Here is a 17,075-nt window from a genome sequence, read left to right on the forward strand (position 1 = left end):
TAATAGCACGTAAACATTATGAAATTATAGAATTTGACTGCATGAAAATTTAATATCCAAAAGTACTGAATAGGACACATATATTATATATGCAGATGTGACTTGTTTGAGTCCGATTCATCAACATAGTTTAGCAACAAAACGACAGTAAGCAAATTTGGGTTTGGTCCATTTAGTTCTACTAATTGGCCCCGCGACCTTGACATTTGTTAAGCAAGCATCTCACACAGGCTTCCAAACAAAAACTTAAAGAGGAAACTCGATGTGAACATATACATACCATTCCGACAAGGTAGTTGTGCGCGTCTGGTAGGCATTCTCACTTGGCCGTAATATTTTTGGCCCCCTGTGATTTCTCTGAGGAGAATTTCACGTTCTTGCTTTATTCTCAACTCATGAACCATATGCCTTGCATGGTGACTTGAGGTTTTTTGTCCCCTTGCATCAGTTATATGCGAGTGATTGGTGATCGTTGATAGACGTTATCGCATGTAATTGATTGATGGTTGTTAGTTAACATTATTAAGCAATACATTTTTGTTAATAAAAAATAAACTCAACTGGTGGCCGAGCCACGACAGTCATTCTTCTGGGAGTCGGAAAGACTAAAGGCATTTCAATCTCATCTGATCACCATCGTGTGATTCACCAACGGCATGAATCGAACCTGAAACTAACCGTGTGAAATACGGGCATGAAATTCGCCTCAATCACCAGGCGACGCCTAGTGGTTTAGTAAACAATACAGGTTGGTTCACGTGCATACAAACGCTTGAGGATTATGCTTGTATGCATATTATTTTGAAATATTGTGTTTGATCAATATGGAGTCTAATAAACAAGAATTTTTTTCTTTATAATTGAGATATGCCTTTTTTTATATTTCTGGTGACGTGATAGATTTCCTTGCCGTAAACATCTAAAGAATAGAAAGCAACATTGAGCAAATAATAATTCAATTTCCTGGTCAGTTTTAATGAGTTCACGCTCAACAGTTCATTTCCATTTTTGTGTAGGTGGATCCTTGTGTGTTGAGGGACTTACAGCTAAGAGGTCGCATCTCATGTAATGTCTTACTCTTCCTCTGGTTATATATGTCCATCTCTTATCATAATTGGACGATTATTGGTTAATCATTTAATCTAAGCCACTAGGTTATTTCATTGTGACGGTAAGCAGGAGTAGGCTAAATCCATGATTAGTAACCAATTTAACAAAATAAATGCTTTTCAATACCTTCATATCTTATTATAAGCCTTGAAGGGTGTAACTCAGGCGGGTTTGAAGGCCAATCAATTCTTAATACAACTTTCATAATTTGAACTCGAGTTGGGTTTGGATTTATGCAGGGTCTTTCGAGCTCAAGTTTCAATTACATTTGGGCTTATTTGGATTGCCAAATTTTATCAAGTTCAGACTTTGTAACACTCTTTAGATAAAATTTTCATAATTTCAACCAAAATATTGCTAGTACTAGTTAAATTCAATTTCACAATGCAACATTCACACAAAAGTTTAAATCAAATAGCATCAAAACCATTTTTAAAGTACCAGCCATGCAATGTTAGAATTAAATGATTTTAATTACAAAACAATACCCAAGCTTCAACACAATGAAATGTTAACGAAACACTTATGTTCATTGTCGAAATGAAAACCACCAACAAACTCTAAGTAATGGCATCCCAAAGTTAGGTCAATAAGGGAATGTGAATTAATAGTGGGTTAGTTTGGGTTGACATGGCAGACAACATATCGACCCAAATCATTTCAACTCAAGCCGATAAATAATCCGGACGAGGTCGTGTGGGGTTAGAGCGGAGTCCTACCTGCCGAACCGGATTTGAAACCAACTAAACAAGAAGGGAATGAGATAGGGGTGGTTCGGTATGGGATACCATACCGAAACTAGTATCTCGAATCCCAAACCGAAATTTTTCGGGATGGTAATTTGAAGACCAATCCCAAACCAAATTTTCGGGAATCCCAAATTTCGGGAATCCCAAAATATTTTCGGGATTTTGGAACAAATCGGGAATCCCAAATTGAAATATGAAATTATGAATTGTTCTTCAAATATATAATTCAAGAACACATTTATGAACTAGGAATTTCATTTCATTCACACTACCATTTAATTGAACACTGGCATGCTTAACTCTTTTTATCATAGTCAAAATTCAAATTAATTAAACTCTTTTTGCAATCTGTTGAGAGATAAAAGAATCAAGCCTTCTGAAATCATCAGCCATGGCAGCAGCAATAATAAAATCCACATGAATATCAAACAGAACATGAAAAATATGCAAGGTGTAGGGCATTCTAGGTTGCTGAGCATGAATTAGAAATTACAAGCATCAATTATAAAAGTATAATATATATAATAATTAATATTATATATTTTCGGTTTGGTATGGGATTCCCGAAATATCGAGAAGCCAATCCCGAATCTCATACCGAAATTTTGGGATTGGTTCGGGATAGCATCCCGAAAATTTCGGGAATTTCGGTTTGGGAAATTTTTGGTTTGGGATCGGAATTTTTTCGGTTCGGTTCGGGATTTTCGGGAATTTTTTCCACCCCTAGAATGAGATATGACCCAACCCAAATTATACATTTAAAATGACCTTCGTACAGAGGCCTCTCAAAATTGGGCCCATGTGAGGGCTGCAACGGTTAGGTTGTGGAAAACCAAGCCGAGTCGATGTACATAACTTTGGTATCTACGAAATAACTTGGACAAAAAAGACGTGCCCGCAACATAAGGCCTAATTCATGCGCTCTTCTTCCAATAGAAATGCCTTGACTTTGTTGGTTACGCAATGATTTGCATGAAACCACATGCCTCTTACAGTCTTAATATCCCTGACAACATAAGATACTTGTATTTGATATGACAATTTAGATAAACGAAAAATTTGACTACATAAATACTGTTGTTTAACAAATATAAAATTGATAAGAGAATACTTGTGTCCGAATAAATACCTCACACAAACCATGTTCAAACGCGGATTCAAAATCAAATGGGAAGAGAGGGGAAGTGTGGGTTTCCGTTGAGACAAAGACAAAGACAAAAGGACCCTTTATCTCCAAACGTTACTAATTCTTAAAAACGCATTTATTGCCTTTTGCTTTCAAAGATTACCAAATCCATGAACCTTCTCTGAATCACTCAAGCACGCCAAAACCAAACGACTGCATCAAACAACAATTTAAATATTTATTAAAAAAAAAAAATACAACACTTCTTCAAAATATACAGCTTCTGCTAAGCTGTATTTACACACTCTCTCTCTCTCTCTCTCTCTCTACGCGTTTGAAAAAAAGCACACGCCGAAACTCACAAATATAAGCACACACTCTCTCTCTCTCCAATTTCAAAAACCCAAACTTTCGAGTCCCCACAAGACCGCAAAAGCCATGGACTCGAGCTCCAGGAAATGGCCTCCGATCTTGGCCCTCAATCTTCTCCTTATTTTCACGATACTCCCCTACTCACTCGCCCAATCCACCGCCCAAGCTCCGCCGCCGGCCTCCGACTCCTGCAACGGCGTCTTCCTGTCGTACGCCTACACCACCGGAGCCCAGCTCCCGCCCGAGGTCAAAGACCGGTCCCAGCAGCCCTACCGGTTCGAGTCGGTGCTTACGGTGCTCAACAACGGGCTCGACGATCTCAAGTCGTGGAGGGTGTTTGTGGGGTTTACTAACAATGAGTACTTGGTCTCTGCCTCCAATGCCGTTTTGGCCGACGGGGGTAGCATTCCTGGGAGTGTGGGAAACGGCACCGTTTTTGCTGGGTATCCGATGACCGATCTGAAAACGGCTGTTAAGACGGCGGGGGACTTGACCCAGATGCAGGTTCAGGTCAAATTGATCGGGACCCAGTTCGGTGTGGCCCCACCCAAAGTTCCCATGCCTTCAAATCTTACTTTGGCCAATGATGGGTTCGTCTGCCCAGCGGCTGCAATGCAAGGTGAGCTCTTAAACTTCATTTGGGTAATTTGGATTTGTTTTCTTTTGGTACATTTTTTGGATGTTGCTATTTGATGGTCTTTTATTTGGAGTAAGCAGATCTAATTTAACTGTTGTGAATTGAATACTTTTCATAGCTTCAGATCTAATTTAGCCGTTGTGAATTGATTTTTTTTTTTTTTTTTTGAGAAACGTGAATTGAATCCTTTTGATGACTTATACATATGAAGGTTTCAATCATTTGTTTTGAATGTTTATTGTATAACGGTATAGAACCAGTTGAATTTGATGAGAGAATGCTTGTTATTTGGATTGTGTTCAGTGGTTTATTGAACAATTTAATTCAGTATGAGTTGGACCGTATGAGTCTCATTAGGATATGCATCTGTATGCAAACTGCCTCAAAGCTGTTGACTTGCCTTCAGTCACTAGGAAATTTGTTAGTCTTGGGGTCGTCGTAGTTACAACAGAGAACAATGTCTTCCCTGCTAGTTTTTATGTTTTCGGAAGACAATGGTAGTGGATATATGCAACGAAAAGATATACAGAGAAAAGAATGATATAACATTAGGGTATATCTTTCATTTTTCTTTTGGTTGTCCTGAGATCATTGGTTTCCCTGTTTCCTTCATATTATTAGACAGTCAGTTTAAGGATATTCTTTTCTGTAGACCAACTTGTTTATAATAACCAAATCTTACCACGGTAACATACATTTTAGTTTTTACAGCAAGTTGGGTTTTCATTTTCGACTTTTATTGCCCATGTTAATCAGCACACTCTTACACTGCTCTTGTAATGTTCATCACAGGGACCCATGAAATGCAAGTCTGTTGCACCGTAGACACAAAATTTAAAACAAACATCACCGTGGATGAAAAGTTCCTCCCCCGTCAAAAAGGAGATCTTACAATTATGTATGATGTGATCAGTACTCAAGAGTCAAAATACACGGCGCAAGTTACAATTGCCAACCATAACTCCCTTGGTCGTCTTGATAATTGGAAATTGAGCTGGGACTGGATGGAAGATGAGTTCATATTTTCAATGAAAGGGGCTTATCCATCTGTTGTTGATTCTTCTGACTGTATATTTGGTAAACAAGGTACATTCTACCAGGGTCTAGACTTCTCAACTGTGTTGAGTTGTGAAAGACGGCCAACCATTATTGACCTGCCTCCAACAAAAGCCAATGACACACTTCTTGGTCTGGTCCCTTATTGTTGCCGAAATGGTACTATCTTGCCGCCAACAATGGATGCAAGCAAGTCAGTTTCATCATTCCAGATTCAAGTTTTTAAAATGCCTCCAAATCTCAACCGGTCGCAGCTCTCACCGCCACAAAACTGGGGAATCAACGGCACGCTCAACCCTGATTATAAGTGTGGCCCTCCTGTCCAGGTGAGTCCTAGCCAGTTTCCTGACCAATCTGGCTTGCCAGTGAATTCAACTGCAGTAGCCAGCTGGCAGGTTGTGTGCAATATTACCCAACCCAAGGGCGCAAGCCCTAGATGCTGTGTTTCGTTTTCTGCTTTCTACAATGAGTCTGTTATCCCATGCAACACTTGCGCTTGTGGCTGCCCTAGGAATATAGCTCAAACTTGTAGCACAACTGCACCAGCTATGCTTCTCCCACCAGAATCACTTCTTGTTCCCTTTGACAACCGAACTGTCAAGGCAAAAGCTTGGGCTGAGCTTAAACATCTACCAGACCCAAACCCAACACCGTGTGGTGATAACTGTGGGGTCAGCATTAACTGGCATTTATATACAGACTACTCTCGTGGATGGAGTGCAAGGGTCACAGTCTTCAATTGGGATGAAACTGCTTTTGTTGATTGGTTCGCTGCAGTACAACTGGATAAAGCAGGCCCTGGTTTCGAAAAGGCGTACTCTTTCAACGCAAGCCACTTGGAATTGAATGGTGTCAATAACACCGTATTCATGCAAGGTCTGGAAGGATTGAACTATCTTGTGGCGGAAACAGATGGAGCCAACCCACAGAAGGATCCTAGGGTCCCCGGGAAACAGCAATCGGTGCTCTCATTTACAAAGAAGACTACTCCTGGAATCAATTTGGTTGGTGGAGATGGGTTTCCAACGAAAGTATACTTTAACGGAGAGGAGTGCTCACTTCCTACAATATATCCTAGCAGTGCTTACCGAAAAAGCACATCTATAATTTTCTCAGTTCTCGTAATGGTTGTAGCGTTCGTGGTGATGCAGCAATAGTTGAGGGATGAGGCAATGCTAGATCTTGTAGCTACTGCTGATTTTTTTTTCATTCTTTCAATGGTTTGATTGATATGTGCTCAACAGGGAGGTTTTGTGAAATCCCAACTACCAGAAGACGTGCATGCCATTGCCGGTACTTGCGAGGGTTTTAGGCGGATTTTGGCTGTGACTGGTATTCTTTTGCTTTTCATCTGCAAATGCTGAAGGGAGGATCGTCGACATGCTGCAAGTAACAGCAAACTATATAAAGCAAATGTACTCATAGTTTGTATAAACAATATTGAACTAGATGCTTGTTCTTGATTCTTTTTGTTATTTGTGTACACTTTGTTGGTTGTGGAAACGATAATATAGCGTCCAATATAATCGTGTTCTAGAGTCACCCTATTGTTGCCATGACAAGTGTTAATGCCGCTTTTGTCTCCCTAAGAAGAACTCAGCATTTGCCCCCATTTTCGTTTTAGACTCGGCATATTTAGACCTCCAATCGAGTAAAATGACAAGAATGACCTTAAAAACGTGTATTTGTTATTGTCACGCGCCGTTATTTGACAGAAAGGTGAGTGCCAAGTTGTAATACTATGTGAAGTTTAGTTGGTTAATTGCACAAAACTGGAGAAGTTCAATTCGCTAGTTGTGCAGAAAAACAGGTCTTAACAGTGTGGGATTACAAATTGTTTAAGTTAATCCTTGGTTTTAAACTAGTTTAATTGAATGCCTAATCACCTTTTGCGACTTGTTAACCGAAATTATTCTATTCTATTCTGCAGGCTCTTCCTTCTTTTTTGTTGTGTTTCTTTTTGTGACGGTTGGACCACATCTGATCTTATCCGACCACTTTCATGTTGCTTCTTGCTTCATTCCCATTTGCCAATTACTCTCCCTCCAGCCGCACCCACATCTTTTGGCATTGGTGCCTTAAATTAGCGAAACATCACAACTAGGTTTACTTGATTTGCATAAAACTTAGGTAGGGGCGTCGGAACCCGTTATTAGCTTGGAGTTGGAGCTTGCACTAGTTAGGCATACCTGCCGAAATTTCTCTCCAAACTTCAAACTCATAAACTTGATAAGCGGATTTTATTTTTGGTCGAGTAAAAGTTAAAAACAGGTAGTAAAACTGAAAGATTATTAAAAATAGAGGACATGTTACATATATGAAGTGGTTAACACCAAAGCTAAAAAGCAAGAAGGAGAATTCCTAGAAATTCAAGTACAAGAAATGCAACCAAGAAAGAATACCCCCGACTTATGTCTTGAGTAACCAAATGGAATATATGTACATCAAAGTCGATTCCTTGAACAAGAACGAAAACGGAACCAACCACGGGGAAAAAGAAATTCACTAACGGCAAACTTCATGCGTCATTGAGAGTTAGAAGAAGTATCAAAGCCTACCTAGAATACTCAGGAGGAGCCTAAAACCGAGGACAAGTTTCACCGGCACCCCTGAAATCGTTGCTTCTTTCAAGTCACTCAAAAATTTGCACGCATGCCTTTGCGTACCATGCAGCAGTGTTGTGCATAACCAATATCTTTAGCACATTTGATCTGCCTCAATCATCCATCATCCTGATCTTTTATCTTCTAAAAACAGCAGAACATGTTATTCACAACGAAAGATATGATTTGTGAAATCACGCACTCAGGTTTTCTTTGAAGTAGAAACAAACTTGAATTTCCACCATCTGATTGCAGCAGAAGAAATGACTTCCATTGCAGCAATTATATACACCAGAATTGCAATCATACAAATTACCGTAGGAAGCGCATTCTACACAGGAATATTATCCAAGGAACACCCATCAAAGTCAAACTCATTTTCGGCGGGTCCAAGTCCATCTTGCTGTTGAAAAACAAAAGAAATTTCATGAGTAAATAACCACCTCGATATCTCGAAACATGTAACTAAAAATTCAAATACAGTAACATCTTAAAGCAAAAAACAGACCTGTTTGAGAAGTGCACTCATTAGATCATCCTGACCAAATTGTTCATGAAAGAAGCTAGTTTGAGAAGTTGCATCGGGGACTGTTTCAGCTTTAATCCTAACTGTATTGTCAACAATACGACCGTTAAGGTGTTGACCAGTATTTTGCACATTCCCAAAATGACTGCCTTCCCCCACTGAGAACATAGTTTTTCCAACAATAGATGGATTCCTGCTTTGTCCACCCCTTTGACTAGAAGAAAATCCTTGATGAACTAAAACCGAGGGATCAAGGCTACAGTGTACGGAGTTTGTATGTTGCGACGGATCAAAAGTCAAGCCCACATTCTGCAAGTCCCACTCATTTGACTTGGGCTGCTGTAACTCGTTAAACATATCATAACTTGGCATAAATCCAGAAGATCTTTTTATGTCAGAAGTCACGTCTTCTAGAAATGCTCCTTTAGACGCGAGGCTGGACATTACTGGTGTACTTCCAAGGGTAAAATTGTTGCCTGGTAGTTGTGAACTGTTGTTTAGGGGATAATTCAACATTGAGGAGTTTTGATGCACTTGATTATATCCTACGCCTCTGCCGCTATCAACAATACCATTTCTTCCCAAAACTCCACTACCCATACCATTAGATATGATGGGCTGCCCCATTGATGATGAATGCCGTGGAACATGATTTCCAGAAGGTTCATTCAAGATCTGCCCCCTTGGCTGTGATTGAGGTACCGGCATAAGTAGAGAACTGTTCTGGACTCCATGAGCATTGACTTGCATATTGACAGCTCCAAGGGTTTGTGCAGACTGGTGCAAGTTGGCAAGCTGTTTTGCCTCCATAGTTGTTGGAATTCCGTGAAGTAAGTTCATCGGTTTGCTACTGCTCATATGTTGTTGCTTTGGATTTTCAAAGCTGAATAAGTTCCTTTGATCAACAAGGGGCATAGGTATGCCAGATTTTCCTGTTGACCTCCCAAGTCCGGCTGCTTGGAGTGTGGCAAGGCTTTGAGCAGGGAGTTGACCTGTGACAGCTAGCGTCTGAAGATCGAGCCCATTGAGTGATGACATTGCTCCAAAAGACGCTTCTTGAGGACTCATGAAAGGGTTGCTCAAATTATTCTGGTGCTGAGACACCCCACTCAACCTTCTAAGGTACAGCCTGTATTTCTGTTTCATAAATTTACACGCGAGTTATTCTCAAACAGAAAATATATTTTAACCATGTCACATAAAAACAAGGGAGTTTTCTCGAATTCATATCATAAGCGAATTCCTCCTCATAAGTTTTTATATTATGCATGATTATCATACCTGAAGATGGCTAGCAACATTTTCTCTAGTAAGCCCAGGAACATTCATCAACTCCAGAATTTTCTTAGGCACGGCCTCTGGATCAAATAATTAAGTTTGAATGTTATACAGAATAATTTGAAATAGGAAATGCGACAGACGTTAACTAATCATACATACATAAATCCATGGTTCAACTTTATCTAAAAGCAAAGGAAAATAAAGTAATTCGTTCTACACGTTGTGATAAAACGTAATTTTGAGTCATGCATGCCCATTTCCAGTGCAAAGAGTGTGTACATAAATTCAAACTGACTCAGCTCCTTGTTAAAGAAACAGGTGCAAAACTCAAAGGATCAGAGCACTTGTTTACTCCCAGTGTTCATACATACTAGACTACAGTCAATCAGGAAATATAAAATCGAAAAGTATAGGGAAGAAGACATACTGTCAATGCCTAGTTGATTAACAGCGCCCACAAATTGTTGATGGAGTTCGATTGACCAAACGACCCGCGGCTTCTTTAATGTGGATGAATCATCCCTCTCATCCGTCTCTTCTTCCTCATCCTTCCTCCTCTTTGAGTTCTTCCAAGACCCTTCATTTGCCGAGGACGAGTAATCTGCATCTTCAGATGGTTTTTGCTGCCGATCCCCTTCTTCCACACTTCCGGATTGCTCCACATCCTTCCACTCATTCTTTTTCTTACGAACCACGTGCTGCCATATGTTCTTCAGCGCCTCAATGCGAACTGGTTTGATCAGGTAATCACAAGCACCATGAGTCACACCCTTCATGACAACACTTTTTCCATCATCAGCGGACATCACTGTGGAGTGTGGAATCACACGTATCACATATCAGCTCCAAATTAACACATGATTCAGGTTAACAGCAGTTAAATCCATACAAAATTACTAAAACTAGGTACTCACTGATAACAGGCAGGTCCATCTCCAGTCCAACCTGCTCTAGGAGTTTGAATCCATCCATGTCTGGCATGTGCACATCACTGATAACAATATCGTATCCGTTCTTGTTCTCTCGAAGCAGCGAAAGTGCGCTCTCCGCTCGATTACATTTTGTCACTAAAGATCCCAAACCAACCAACTCAATCAATCCACAAATTTAGTACAGAAACAAATTATAGAACAATATCAATAAAACAGGGATATGAATCTACAAAGACAAATTAAAACTCAAATCTATTTTCTGGAACAATACCATTAAAATTTTTAAAAACAAAAAAAATAACATTGTACAATCACAAACCATGATTAACAAGTAACAAAATTTAACACAACCCATGATTCAAATCTAAAAAGAATCACAACTGAAACAGTAAAAGATATCAAATTATATCTAAATCTTAACTTCTACAACAGGCTCCAAATCCTAACTTCTACCACAGGCTCCAAATCCCTTAAACAATAGCATGAAAAACACAAGTAATTACAACCCAAGTGGTAAAAACTTGCAGTAAATCACCCGCAGGAAAAATAAATCCATGATGTGAGACAAGTAATTGAAATCTCCAGAAGGATTGAAGAAAACCCATGAAGCAAAATCTATAGAGAGAGAGAGAGAGAAGAAGAGAGAGAGACTCAGAAGAGAGTACCTTCATAGAGGCAAGTTCTGAGCATCCTCTCCAAGATCATAAGGCAAGTAGGATCATCGTCGACTACCAGGACTCTCAGTCCCGCAGGAAACTGGTCAGAGACCACATCCCCCGATTTCCAAGCTCCACTCGAACTAGCCGTTGACATCGATCCCATGCCGTTGCTCAGATGCATAGCTTCAAAACACCTAAATCTCGGAAGCCGAATAAACAGCAAGATATGTATATATCTAAAAATCCCACAACCAGATAACCCGAATTACACGCTGAAGTTCCGGTTTTGATTCATACCCAATTCAAATTTCAAAGAATCCAGTTGAGCAAAAGCAACAGAATTGGAAAAGATTATTGATTTTCTACTCAGAAATTTTTTGTTATATATATATATATATATGTGTATATATATATATATTCTTCAGATTGAAGTTGAAAGAGTTGGACTTGTCTCTCTCGGCTTCCAAGCTCAAATTGTCTCTGTATTTGGGCTTTATTTAAGATTTTAATTATTTATTTGCTAACTTATTTTAATAATTGAATATTTTATTCAGATGTGGGTCACTCCTGAAGGGAAGAGTGGATCCAGCTCATATACAAATATAAATAAATAAATAATTAACTTGATTAACTAACAAGATCCTTCCTTAATTCACTCACAAATAATGCTTGGTCTGGTGTTTTTACCCTTTTACTACTTTACCATTTGTGTTAATTTTTCCCTTTTATTTCCGGTATTTACCTTCCCGTTTTATCTGTTTGCTGTTTTTACTGCAACAGAAATTTAGTGGTTAAGGTTTGACCTTTCCAATAATCAAATGGTTGAACCGAATTCAAATCATTTATTCTTAATATTTAAATTTAAACATGATTACAGAAAATAAATTGTATTTGAATTTACTAATTTGCTTATGCAGCCCATGTGTTAAAGAAAAATAATAAAGTCCTCCAAATTTTGATTTACCTTAATGTTTTGGATTAAAACAATTTTATGTTTGCATTGTTAATTTTCTTTTTATAGCCAACTGCATAATATGCGTTGGGATTTTATTTTGTGTGTGGATTTTGGGTCACTAGCACTCTATCATTAGAAAAGGTGAAGAGAATTATTATTGACATTCTAAAATTCTCATTCTACATTCTAAATTTTCTATATTTAGAAAGAAAAATACGCTTGTGAGGAGTGCATAATGAAATTTTTAGAGCATCAATAACACTTCCCAAGGTAAAAATACAAACAATTTTTTTTTTTATAGAAAATACTGACGACATGAGGAAGTTATACTAACTTAAAAAAATAACTACAACGTCTTGAATGTAAAGTATAATTCTGACCAAATAAATTCTCGAAACAAGGCGTCGTACAGAAACATAGGGACACTTAAGACAGCCTTAAGTACAGATATAAGTACAAAAACGAAAAAGGAAAGAAAGAAAGAAAAAAAAAAAAAAAACTGTTTTCATGGAGATGGTAGAGGATAATGTATGCTATTTGGATGGACTGATGTTTTACACCAACATAATATTCGTTTGTTCAAAACTTGGAAACCATGTTGCCAAAGTAAACAACAACTTCCATGTATTGTGGGGGTGGTTTTGGTTTTCCACTTTCAAAGTCATCAATAGATTAGTTGTCATACAAACAACTTGTAAATTCAAGTCAAATTTTGGTAGATTAATTGATTAGGTTACTTCTTATATTAATTGGAACTAGGGTGAATACGGAATTAAGGACTAGGCTAAATAAAATAAAATAAAATAAATTTTGTTAAATAATACTTAGATAAATAAAATAACGTGGTGGCACAATTCTATTGAGAAAATCTTCAAATTTAAACGAAAAAAATGAAATGTAATTTAGGATTAAGGTTTAGTATATTCCTCTTCCTTTGTAAGTGAGAGGTCTTAGGTTCGATTATGGCCAAAAACGAATTTGAATCATATTATTGCTAACTCATTGTAAAGCTAAGTCTACTTCCTCATTTTAGTATAGATAATATTACTTGTTAAAAGAAGGGACAAAAGGAAATACCACTTAGTATTACAATTTAATAGTATTTTTCTTTACTTGTAAATGAGAGGTTTTAGGTACAATTCTTGCCAAAAATGAATTTGAACCATATTATTATTAATCTATTGAAAGGCTAAACATGTCCCTCCCTTATTTTAGTGTAGATAAAAAATGGACAAAAGAAAGGAGAAAAAAAAAAAGGCAAATAATATTATGGTCCAAATCTATGAATCTGAATCCTCGCCAAATTCTTTTTGTGAGAATTCCAGGAATCCGTGAATCGTGTATATTCATCGTATAATGTGAGATCATAAATTATTTTAAATATTTTTATTTAAAATTAAACATAAACAATACTTGACAAAAATTAACTACATAATATATGATAAATCGACACAATTCATATATCTTTAAGATCCTTACCAAAAGGATCCGAAGAGTATCCTGATGACAAATCTATTCCCCGTAACGTAGTGCAGAACGGAACAGAAAAAGGATTGTGGAACCCCGTTGAATGACTTTTGTTGCTTTTCTCAAAAAGCTGCTCCGTTGAGCTGAGTTTTTTACTTTAGTTTTATACCTCCGTTGAGTTAACCGGTGCAATTCTCTGCTGCGCTGTGCCGTTGCTGTTGCTATCGATGTCCAGCTTTTACTTTCCAACAGTTACCACATTCTCAACCCGTTTCCCCGTGTCGACAAGTGTCATTGGGTGCCATTTATTAGGATAAGGCATCCTTGGCCTATGTTGTTTGCTCTCTCATTTCCTAGTCAGGACTCATCCTCCGCCCCTGCACTTGCAGACTTGCAGTTGCAGATGCAATGCTTTTGAGTTTTGGTGGTGTGGTGTTGTGTTTGCGTGTTTTCTTTTAAAACTCAATTACTTTATTTGTTCTGATATCTTATTTAATTTGAATATGGTAATGTTTGTAGCAACTATATAAGTTATCTTATTAGAATATAATGTTAAAATGTCTGATCATCAATCAAAAACATTGGTTGACAAAGGTAGTGCGGTACTAGGATGTGTGTGTAATACGTGTTGTTAGATTGAAGTGTTGATTTTATTACATGTTAGATATCTAATAAGACAAACATTATTAACTACTCGCTCCTTAACAAACAATCATTCTTATTATTACAACAAGGAGCCTCGTAAGGTATTTCCTCTTTGGAGTACAAGACTTTAAGGTAGATCTTGAATATATGCAATCATTGTATATCAATCATATTTGGCCCATGTGTAAAAGTCTATCGAACATACATGCTTATTTGATATATGTTTGTTACGTGTTTCACTTAGGTGTCTTTATATGTGAGGACGGTTGAGCGCTATCCTACATCGGAAAGTTAAGTGATATTTGCATGTCCTTATAACCTTATTCCGCATTGATTTTGAGGTGGCACATTCATTTCCTTCAACCATACGTCCTAATTAACATTAGCTCATATAGTGGCATTTTTTAATCCTTGTACAAGTGATACCGGAGGAAAAATCGAACTAGGACGTCCTTTGAAGACTTGGAGCTTCATCGTTGGATTAAATCGAACGGAAGTAATCACAATTACCTTAGACGATGGAATCATTAAACTAAACCAATATATATTATTCCCTTTGACTATAAACTATAAAATAAGAAATAGGATTGCTTTCCCACTCCTCGTGCAAGAAAAGCTGTAACAGCCATGCTAAAGCAACCAAGCATATCCTGAAATCGTATATTCCCTGTAAGTCTCTAGTAACTAGCCTTTTCTCTTTTACGATGAACAAATGCTAACCCGTCACAGAAAAACCGTGTAAATTTGTGAACTAAACACCCACTCATCCTCCTTCCAAAAAAAAAAAAAAAAAAAACACCCACTCATCCTCCTCCGGCCCCAAGATAAACCAGCAAATTAAACCTCTGCGTCTGCGAATGTGGTTGCTTTTTATGCTTTAAGCTCTGGCTTTTCTGGGCTTTCCCACATAGATTTAAATCCATAAAGTTGATGATTTATAATTATTATTTATTGTTTCTTGTTCTAGCTTTTCATGGGTTTAGTAATTTAGGGTTGCTTTTAACGCAAAAAAATGGAATAATATTTGTGTGTAAACCCGAGCTTGATTTAACGCGCGCTCATTAAACTATATGGAAATGCAAATGCACTGCAGTGGTGTGGTGGTCGTGGTGGCTCCCTTGGGCCTTGGGTAGGTTTCAGGTGATTGGAGCTGCTACTGTTGCATTTCCATGTGGCACATCGTGGAAGTTGGAGAAAAGGTCCAAAGCCACCTTTGCTAACTTTCCCCCATCTCCTTTAGCAATTGCCACCTAAATCATGAGTGTCATCTCCCCAAGTCCCAAGCAGGCAATGCAAACACCCTCTCAAAACTCACTTTTTAGACCAACACTACAACATGAATGATATATAGTAGCCTCAGGCTTGATCTGCATGCGCCTTGTGAATATATATACTTGTGATCTTGACATCACCTTCATTGGTTTTTACTTTTGGATGTGAAAAACCAAAAATGGAAGAAACAATCTAATTTTTATTTAAATTGTAAGCTAACGTCAGTCGTTCATGTTTGCAAGTGAATCTTACAATATATGACTGGCTCGCGGTCACTTGAGTCCATAGAATTGTAGCATTATCTTGTTTTTTTTTGTTTTTCAGAGTACTTCCTTTTATATGTTTTGGGTGAAGCACTTCATTCTATTAGTCGTCGACACATGCATGTGATTTTAAGAGACTGATGTGTATGAGTTTTATTGAAAAGTAAAAGTTTTAAAGTAAATTCAAAATTCCATCATAATTCCATACGTTCAAATGTATTTTTCTTTGTAATGAGGCATTATATAAAGAAAAATGATAAACACCTTTTTTAACCTCTCAGATATTATGTTTAATCTTGTTTGTTGTTGTTTTTTTTATATTCAATTTGATGACTATAATAATTAGGAGTGTAAAGCTAACCACTCTTATAAGAAAGCATTATACAAGGGTAACTGAAAACACGAAATAATTAAATTAATTGAATAAACAAACCCAAATCTATGATAATGACTTACAGAATGAGTTCACTGCAACAATAGTGTGATGTTCTATGTAAGTTGCTCTTTGAACCCACAAGAAAACTTAACTCTTATTTCCTCATATAGACTAATTTAGAAAATAACTTACCAAATAGGACAAAAATCCAAATTTACTCAATCTCGCAAACTTTTCTCTTTTTTTTTTTTTTTTTTGAGAGATTTTCTATTTTATTATTCTCGAATAGCTTTCATAATACGTAGATGACGCTTTATGGCAGTGGCGTAAAGCAATAATATAACTTTCATAATATATCAATAGCTCACAGTCGCATGCGCGCGCAAGAGATTGTTGGTAACATTTCTCGTTTTGGATTCTTCACCCTACTTCCTTTTACATGTTTTTGGTGCCATTGTTGTATATTCCATGGGTTGTTAACAATCATTGTCAAATTTTTGTTTCCCCTTGACAAAGAGGCTTGCACCTCACTTGCCCATTATCTCACATGTTCTCTTGTTGCTACATTAACATCACTTGCATGTAATCACTATCAAAATCACTTGTGGGCATGCTTTTCCCATCATCATTTGCACCATTTTGTTGCCCTCTTTTACCACTTTTAAGTTGATTGTTGACAAAGTAAAAACAAAACATGCATGCATGTTCTCAATTCGATTACCCAATCAAAATGTTTTACATTTTCTCGGGGGTCCTACCCTCCTTTTTTTAATCGTTTCATATTGGAATATTTTAATCCAAAATTTTACAGCAAGATCCAGCTATGCTGCGCTACCAAGTACCAGCAATGATGATGAACAACAAATCAAAGGATTGAGATCCCCTTCGGATCTTCTTTATGAGAATATGATAAATTTTAAATCGTGTCCGTTTATCGTATATCGTGTAGTCAGAAATTATTTTAAATATTTTTATTTTAAATTAAATACGAATAGTATTTGATGAAAATTGACCGCACAAATATATGATGAACAGACACGATTTGA

At 37.4% G+C, this 17,075-nt stretch overlaps 2 protein-coding genes across 2 annotated transcripts; one reads left to right on the forward strand and one right to left on the reverse strand.

The window, feature by feature from the left end:
• The first annotated feature begins 3,345 nt into the window (after nt 1–3,345).
• Nucleotides 3,346–6,592, forward strand: LOC103939406 (COBRA-like protein 7). Its single transcript, XM_009349492.3, has 2 exons — nt 3,346–3,976; nt 4,787–6,592. Exons 1-2 carry the CDS (start codon nt 3,424–3,426, stop codon nt 6,205–6,207), a joined length of 1,974 nt encoding a protein of 657 aa, XP_009347767.1. The 5' UTR covers nt 3,346–3,423; the 3' UTR covers nt 6,208–6,592.
• Nucleotides 6,593–7,325: 733 nt separating this feature from the next.
• LOC103939405 (two-component response regulator ARR1-like) lies at nt 7,326–11,517 on the reverse strand. Its single transcript, XM_048572136.1, has 6 exons — nt 11,058–11,517; nt 10,375–10,527; nt 9,888–10,268; nt 9,461–9,537; nt 8,162–9,316; nt 7,326–8,056 (listed from the first exon to the last, which is right to left on the reverse strand). Exons 1-6 carry the CDS (start codon nt 11,230–11,232, stop codon nt 7,985–7,987), a joined length of 2,013 nt encoding a protein of 670 aa, XP_048428093.1. The 5' UTR covers nt 11,233–11,517; the 3' UTR covers nt 7,326–7,984.
• Nucleotides 11,518–17,075: the final 5,558 nt, after the last annotated feature.

The sequence above is a fragment of a genome, unplaced genomic scaffold (genome assembly GCF_019419815.1).
Source record: "Pyrus x bretschneideri cultivar Hongxiangsu unplaced genomic scaffold, Pyrus_bretschneideri_v1 Contig6, whole genome shotgun sequence".
Taxonomy (NCBI): Eukaryota; Viridiplantae; Streptophyta; class Magnoliopsida; order Rosales; family Rosaceae; genus Pyrus; species Pyrus x bretschneideri.